General features: G+C 41.9%; 1 protein-coding gene across 5 annotated transcripts; it reads left to right on the plus strand.

Moving 5' to 3' along the window:
- Positions 1-227: 227 nt before the first annotated feature.
- Positions 228-7,482, plus strand: adad2 (adenosine deaminase domain containing 2). 5 transcript variants are annotated; one of them, XM_029671411.2, is made up of 9 exons: positions 228-500; positions 995-1,477; positions 1,942-2,082; positions 2,265-2,415; positions 2,633-2,800; positions 5,994-6,208; positions 6,305-6,542; positions 6,775-6,907; positions 7,130-7,482. In XM_029671411.2, exons 1-9 carry the CDS (start codon positions 380-382, stop codon positions 7,238-7,240), a joined length of 1,761 nt encoding a protein of 586 aa, XP_029527271.2. In that variant the 5' UTR covers positions 228-379; the 3' UTR covers positions 7,241-7,482. The 5 variants fall into 5 exon arrangements, with proteins under 5 accessions (XP_029527271.2, XP_029527274.2, XP_029527272.2 ...); XM_029671414.2 differs by having other exon boundaries at positions 1,954-2,082; XM_029671412.2 differs by having other exon boundaries at positions 228-494.
- Positions 7,483-8,448: the final 966 nt, after the last annotated feature.

Genomic DNA, 8,448 nt, shown 5'->3' on the forward strand with positions numbered 1-8,448 from the left:
CAGAGATGCCACTCCATACAGGCCAGCCTAAATGATTGGCATGGGATACATCTTATGTCAGAATTCACAACTAGTAGCAGGTTAGGAGAATTAACGTAATAGGTGAGGAGAATTGGGTTAATGTTAGGAAAATAGTTAAGGTTTGCTAAAATGCAAAACAATTCTCCTTGACAAGATGTATGCCATCTAGCAATTACCCAGTTCCACCGCATGCAGGAGCCTACATTTCTAGACAAACAAACACAAAACGAGAAAAAAAAGTTATTGTATTGAACAAAGAAACGCGCAATTTTCATATATGTTGATGGGGTGGAGATGATGAATATGAAGTAGAACATGACATTTCCCTTTCAACGACGACTCACCATCAAGATTGTAGATGTGTGTAACGTTAGCGAAACAGCAACACTATTGTTTTATCCCAAACACGTCAGAAGCTTCTGCTCGTGTTCAAATCCATCGAGGGAACGTCAACCTTCAATTGACATTTCGGGGTGACGGTAACAATTTAAGTTTTATGTTCACAGCTAGAACCTTTAATGTGAAAGTAACGCTATGTCACTAATTAATTGAAAGATTCACGGTTGCTATGCATTAGGAAGCCAAACAAGGCTTGTTACAACTTGTCATTACATAACTCTTGTGCATATCACGAAAGCGAGTTTATCCTGCTGGATAAGAAGGACAGGTAAATGGTTTAGCTTGCAAATTCACTAACCTGTTGGATAAGGTCAGGTGAATCGTTTGGCTTGCAAATTCAGTAGAGAGAACATTTCGACCTATCTTGCTTCACTAACTTAACTCAGTTAACGTTGCTAGTTCGTTTTTTTGCTGTGGTTCCTGTAATGTCCAAGGACGATTAATAACAGTTCCGACCTAGCTCACTTTCGTTATATGGGCATTCATCGTGCATTGATCATATATAGGGCTGTAGTCAGAGAAATCCTGTCCTAACTTGGCTGATGTGTTAAGTATTTTTGGCGTTACCTTTCAGTCTACAGCAGGTCTCATACAATGGTGGACCATAACGTTGTGAACAAGCGGCTGCCGAGAATGGCGGCCTCTCTGCTGAAGCGTTTTCCCTCAGAGGGCGAGCCCGGTATGGAGATGCACCACCGGATCAGCAGCAGTGGTGGTGGGGCCATGGGACGAGATTTCGACTGTGATGTCGATGACCCTCTGGGCTTCGACAAAACCCTATGTATTGATGGTGGTGGTTCCAGGACCCCAAACTTGCTGGGGCCGTTGCTGACAGAAGACTGCATGCCTGTCCAGAGGTCATCTTCCCCCAGGCTCCCTCTGCAGGGCCACAGGTTGATGCCAGCTGACCTGGAGGATTTTAGCGATGACTGTGACGGGTACTCTCTCCCAGGCACACCGCCCCGGTCCGAGGGTGACATCAGCTTCCTCAAACAAGGGGTCCTGGACCAGTTGGACAACCTGGAGAGCAGCCCCAAGAGAGGCAAGCAGGTTGGAGGTGGGTGAGGGGCCAAGTGCCCTTGTAAAAGAGGTCTTCTGACCTCAATGGGACTTCCTGGATAAATAAAATTGAGGGAACAGGCTACTTTCTCTGTAAAGGCACACATAGTTAAAGAGATACTTCAGGATTTTGGCAATGGGGCCCTTTATCTACTTCCCCATAATCAGATGAAATTGTGGATACCATTTTTATGTATCTGTGTCCAGTATGAAGGATGTTAGAGGTAGTTGCGCTAACACTGGAAGTCTATGGGTATCTGTATGCTATCAGATACTCTTAGACTTCCAGCGATTGCGCTAACGCCAGTTAGCATTGGCTCGCGAAATCTCTAACTTCCTTCATACTGGACACAGAGACATAAAAATGTTATCCACGAATTCATCTGACTCTAGTTAAGTAGCTAGATAAAGAGCCTCATTGCTAAAAATCTTTAGAAAGAATTTAATGAACATCTCCTCTAGCTGTGTTTCCAGTGGGTTACACAGACTGGCATAAACATCGAATGGCAGCAGTGTGCAGCGAGAGGTTTGAGCTCCTCCTGAGGGAGTGTCCAGAGTTCCATAGCTGCAAAAGCCACCTGGCTGCCTTTGTCCTAGAGAGAGGTGAGTTCTCCCATACTGCTCACTATAGGTTTCATTCCAGACCCAAAATAAGAATACACCCCAAAATATGACCCACTGCATTTTTCACATTGGGTAAACGTATACTCAGTGTGAAACACTGTTCAGCCTAATCTTACATCAACAGTGTGTGTTTATGGGGTGTATTGTTGGTGTATCCTCAGAGGTGATTGACACCGGGGGACAGTCCTGTGAGCGTTATGAGGTGGTGGCATTGGGCACAGGCCAGTCGAGCTACAGCGGCTGGCTTTGCTTCAGTGGCACCGTGGTGCATGACTGTCATGCCATCGTCATCGCCAGACGGGCTCTCCAAAGGTAGACTACATCCTGGTCATGTTCATTAGGCACCAAATGGAATAAACAAACTGAAACAGGGAGGGATTACCTGGACTTGTCCAATTTGAAACGCTAATTTGAACACAACCCTAATCGGATCCCTCTGACAATCCATTGTCTTCTCTTTTTGAGTTCAGCGTTGCCATTATTACTGGATATCAGGAAATAATGTTAATATTCCTTTTTTTATGTACAGGTATTTGTTCAAGCAGCTGCTGCTGTTCTTTAGCCACGACCCCAAGCACAAGGAACGCTCCATCTACCAGAGCACCTCCGACAGCCACCTGCTCCAGCTCAAGCCCCAGATTTACCTGCACCTCTACACCAACCAGACCCCGAAAGGCGCCGCTCAGTGCATCCTCATGTAAGTGTGTTGTTCACGTCAAAGTGCGTGTGTATACATTTTTGGGTACTGTATATGTGGGTCTTTCTATAAGCTAGTGTACCAGTGACCATTTCCTACACAGTACAACTTGATACAGCTGCTGATAAGTCATTTATAATAATCTGCCTTTTTTTTCATGTCATTACATTAAGATATAAAGGGCATCATAACTATATTCAATAAAATTCACGGGTTTAACCTGTTATCATGGTTGGTGTCTTGAAAGATTTGTTAAACATTGTGACATAAAACAACTTTTCTGTCCTTGTGTTTATGGCAGTGTAAGTTGTCCTTATATCATATTAGGCATTAATCAGCTAAATTAGACAACCTGAACCTTGTAAGAATCCTGGATCTAGCTGTCAGTTTCTTTTGTATGGAGATCTCAGAAATGCAGTGTAACTACCTAACATGGGGGTAGGCAACCCTGGCCCTGATGTTTTTGGTTTAACAGACCTGGAAGACCAGGTGTGTTGAATTTAGGCAATCACTGAACTAATCAATTATCTCAGTCGGTCAGGTGTGGTACCTAGTTGGAACAAAATCCTGTGGCTGTTCAGGAACAGGGTTTCCTTCCCACTGACCTAACATTTTGTGTCTACTTATGTTACGGGGTGAAAACAGTTTTCATGGGCACACAAATACAAAATCGAATGCTTCTAACCGAAAAAGTTACCGTACCTTGATACTGTCATTAACGTGGCTCTTAAATAATTATGCATAATACTTGTTGGATGTGCAGGCACTTGATTCCAGCTGGTTAGTTACGCCTTGATATTTTCACACATCATCTGCTCCAGGAAGGAATTTTCTTAATGACAGTCAAGTGACAAACAGCTGTTGTGATAGGCTGTTGTTGCATCGCATGCGCTAAGTGCTGGAAAAAAGGTATTCACGAGTAAATGTCCAGAATATTTTGGTGTATCATGCGTTACTCCGGTGAAGACAGTTGTGATTGGATCCACATTGATCTATATCCCTAGTGAATTGATGTTGATCATCTGTAGTCTGCTTGATTTACAGCAGGATCTCATTAGATTTAACAGGAAAGCATTAAGGTAACAAATTCATATTTTCATATGTATTTGTGCCTCGGATTGGACAGTCTGCAGTGCTTAATTTTGTAGGATAGGCTATTGCGCAACACCCAATGCGATTCCTATACATTTTTCAGGATATAATGACAACAAATTACATGGCCTAGTGGGCTTATTCACAATATGATCTGGTAATGAAATAACATGACAAATACATGTCTTCCACGTTAGACCTGCAATTTTAAACAATACAAGGGCCTTAAAGTAGCCTACTTGAATTTGGAGCTCAGAAAATCAAGTACTGGAATAGGCTGACCCTGAAAATCAGACATTTCCTCAACTTGGTGCGTGAAAAGTCCTTGTTGTTATTGTAGCAAATTTATAAGTTCTCCTGCTCCCTTAATTTTCTATCAGATTTTGTGAGAGATGTGGCTCCTTCACTTCAATTGAAGGGTGGTGCGGTTATTTTGAGGACGACAACTTCTAATGTTGGCGTCAACTTGGCTTTCCAATACAAATCCTTCTATTAAAAAATTAACCTGGGTTTTGGTCACCTTCCCAATATAAAAACAACGATGGTGAGATTAATGCTACCGCTATGCTTGGCTTTATTACTTGTGCCTGCGTTGGCCACATAGGCTAGAGAAAAATCTATTTAGTCAGGCAATGTCCACATTATTCTCATATTTTAGAATGTAATAATAAATTGAATATCAATGTCTTGGCAAAAAAAGTGGTAATGGCCTATTTTTTTTTTTACACTTTGGGGGCGGGGCGGGGTTCTATATTAGGCCCTATATGTACAATTATATAAATGACACAATTGTATATATTGAGGTCCTTGATAATTAAAATGAAGTTCTTGAAAAAGTCCCTGGAAGTCCTTGCTTCAGAAAGTATTCATACCCATTGACATATTTCCCATGTTGTTACAGCCTGAACTCAATGTATTAAATCGTTTTTTTTCTCACCCATCTACACACAATACTCCATAATGACAAAGTGAAAACATGTTTTTAGACATTTTTGCAAATGTATTGAAGTGAAATACAGAAATGTATCATTTACATAAGTATTCCCACCCATGATTCAATACATGTTACAATCGCCTTTGGCAGCGATTACAGCTGTGAGTCTTTCTGGGTAAGTCTCTTAGAGCTCTGTACACCTGGATTGTACAATATTCATACATTATTCTTTAAAAGATTGTTCAAGCTCTGTCAATTTGGTTGTTAATCATTGCTAGACAGCCATTTTCAAGACTTGCCATTGATTTTTCAATCTGATTTAATTCAAAACTTTAACTAGGCCACTCAAAAACATTCAATGTTGGTAAGCAACTCCAGTGTGTATTTGGCCTGGTGTCAATGTCTGCTTTTTATTTTTACCCATCTACTTGCGTGAGATTGGAAAGCATTTGTTTGAATCTGTGTTTGAAATTCACTGCTTGACGGAGGAACCGCACAAATAATTGTATGTGTGGGGTACAGAGATGAGGTAGTCATTCAAAAATCATGTTAAACACTATTATTGCACACCGAGTGAGTCCATGCAACTTATGTTACTTGTTAAGCAAAGTTTTACTCCTGAACTTATTTAGGCTTGCCATAACAAAGGGGTTGAATACTTATTGACTCAAGATATTTCAGCTTTTCATTTTTAATTACTTTGTAAACATTTCTAAAAACATATTTCCTCTATGGCATTAGGGATATTGTTTGTAGGCCAGTGACACACAATGTACATTTAATCCATTTTAAATTCAAGCGGTAACACAACAAAATGTGGAAAAAGTCAAGGGGTGTGAATACTTTCTGAAGGCTCTATATAGTCCTTGGCCTATATTGTTGGATAGGTGGAGTCATGGGTCAATTTGCATATATTCACTTTTACTTCATGTGTATACATGTGGAACTGCATGAAAATAATTTTTTGTTTCAAACCATTTAGAATTTTTAATCCAAATGTCACACGTCGGCCCCATTATTTATAGGAAGACCTAAGATGATCGTTACTTGGAGTAATATTATTTGACAATATATCAATTCTCTCTTGATACTCTAATGTATCGATTTCCCCCCACCCCCATCTCTTTTAACTATGTCCTGTACATACTCTAATGTGTCTCCCCACAGGAAGTCTCTAAGCAGCAGCTACTCCTCTCTGAAGCTGCAGTGCCACGCCAAGGGCTCCCTGATTCCTGTGGCCTTCCTCCACCCCAGTGTGTGGGGCGCCCGCGTCTGCTGCATGTCCGACAGCGACAAGCTGTGCCGCTGGACTGTCACTGGGATTCAGGGCGCGCTGCTTAGCCACTTCGTCCAACCACTGTACATCACCAGTGTGGTGCTGGGTAAACATTTTGCAACTGAAAAAAGCCAATGGCTTTAAAATTGAAAAAAGACCCACAGAAATGAAAAACTTAGATATACTGGTCTCTATTATTCAGGTGACTCCAGCCAGTACTCAGAGAAGGTGTCGGAGACGATCAACAAGCGCCTGGGCGAGGGGGGCTGGGAGGAGCTGCTGGCCCCGCCATTCAGCAGGAAGCGGATTTTCTTCATCAGCAGTGAGGGGGTGGGGCCTCCAATCAGCCCTGCCCACTGCACAGACCTCAGCATCAACTGGTGCCTCGGGGACGCCAGCATCGAGGTCCTAGACAGCACCAATGGCTTCACTGTGGACGGGTATGTCAGAGCAGAGCAGGTCCTGGGATGTTGGTTATATCAGGGCAAAGGACACAGAACTGAGGCCTGTTCAGTAGGGTGCAATCTTACAGAATACATCCCCTTGGCTTGTATATTTACATTCTACTACTTACTAGATATAGATTAGTACTTTAGACATCTGCATTGTGGTGAGAGTTTTCTTTGGTACCTCAGGGATGGTAATGTTTTTAGTCTTCTCTCTGTCCCTCAGTTCCCCGTTTGTGAGTGGCTCTGGCTTCTCCAGCAGGCTGTGCAAGAGGGCCCTCTACAGTAACTTCCGTAAAATTGCAACTCTGGGAGGATACCGCTGCCTACAGGATCTCCCCACGTACCACAGTGCCAAAGTATGTGTGTGTGTTAATTGCTAATCATTGAAAATGTAACCTGAATTGTATAAGCTACTCTCAGTTTGAATGAACATATTTATAATTGGCAGGGATGTGTCATTTATCATGTAATGCTGGATTATTTGACTGACGATTTGACTTTTTCTTTTGAAGGTATGAATGTGAGCCATTGATATATGTAGTCTGTGGTGAATGATTTGTGTAACCTTGTTGTTGCAGGTGGAGGCTCACTCCTACCAGAATGCCAAGACCATGGTCAACCAGCAGTTCCTGTCCAACAACGCAGGTCCATGGAACTCTAAACACCTGGTGGACAGCTTCAGTCCCTGAGCCCCTCAGAGTGGAGGGTGGCACGGGGGTCCATTAGTAAGGGTTTCTTTTGAAGGACAGAAGCGTTTGGAGTCTGTTACTTTCTGCATTAAAGGTATTCCCCCTGAGTTTTCCTATGTTCAAATAAGCAGTATTGCACGCTCTGTGTGCCAAGTTTGACAGGTATGTCTCCCCATTCTGTTTTCATCAAGTATTCAATAATGTGCAAAATAAAGAGAACTCTGAAGTTAATCAGATTTAAATCTTGAATTAAAGGTGTTGGCAAAAAGTTGCATTTTTAGGGCTATAACCTAGATGGCTCATATTATCAGGCTGGTGTGCTATTTTAGCAATGAGCATAATCCTGTAGCCTAATGGATGTAGTAGCATAGTGGCTAGGCTATAGATGGCTGAAGCATGGGGTTGCCCATCTTTATTTGTTTAGGCTACCCCAATGGGCTGATCATTAGCTAGATCAAACTCAAGTGTTCAGAATGTTGGCTTCGATACCAATACCAGCTTAGTGTAATGATACTCCATACCATATCAGTACCACTGTCGGAAAAATACCTTAGTAAAATATACAGCAGTGTTCCTGTATAAAACATGTGGTCAACTCTATTTGGAGAGCTAGGCCACTGGGTATGCAGCCTTTTGATCCAGCACTACTCAAACACATCGGAGTCCGCTTAACAAGGTTCTGTTGAGTTGTAGAATCTGGTGTGTTGGCGTAGGGCTGGAACAAAAGTCTGCACACCCAGTAGCTCTCCTTGGAGGTATTATGCTGTAACATTAGCATACAACAAAAAAGTCTAATAAAATTATTCCCTCATTCAATGAATAAGGTATAAAATGGCTATACTTCAAAGCAAGGTAGCTAAACAGGAGGGCTCGACTGACTTTATCCAGTCCAAAGTAAGACATTAAAATACACAAAACAAAAATAAAAACGCAATATGTAAAGTGTTAGTTTCATGAGCTGAAATAAAATGTCCCATAAATGTTCCATATGCACAAAAAGCTTATTTGTCAAATTCTGTGAACAAATGTTTACATCCCTGTTGGTGAGCATTTCTCATTTGCCAAGATAATCCATCCACCTAACAGGTGTGGCATATCAAGAAGCTGATTAAATAGCATGATCATTACACTGGTGCACATTGTGCTGGGTAAATTAAAATGTCACGCAATGCCACAAAATTACTTCGGTAAGAGGATGACAAAGTCAC

The sequence above is a fragment of the Oncorhynchus nerka genome, linkage group LG10, assembly GCF_034236695.1.
Source record: "Oncorhynchus nerka isolate Pitt River linkage group LG10, Oner_Uvic_2.0, whole genome shotgun sequence".
Classification (NCBI taxonomy): Eukaryota; Metazoa; Chordata; class Actinopteri; order Salmoniformes; family Salmonidae; genus Oncorhynchus; species Oncorhynchus nerka.

What these genes read in the sequence shown, in the direction of transcription:
- adad2 (XM_029671411.2), top strand. Translation starts at nt 380, where the DNA reads ATGTGTGTAACGTTAGCGAAACAGCAACACTATTGTTTTATCCCAAAC. An exon ending in ATTGACATTTCGGGGTGACG is followed by an intron (nt 501 to 994) that starts GTAACAATTTAA and finishes GTTACCTTTCAG; the next exon opens with TCTACAGCAGGTCTCATACA. An exon ending in TGCCTTTGTCCTAGAGAGAG is followed by an intron (nt 2,083 to 2,264) that starts GTGAGTTCTCCC and finishes GTGTATCCTCAG; the next exon opens with AGGTGATTGACACCGGGGGA.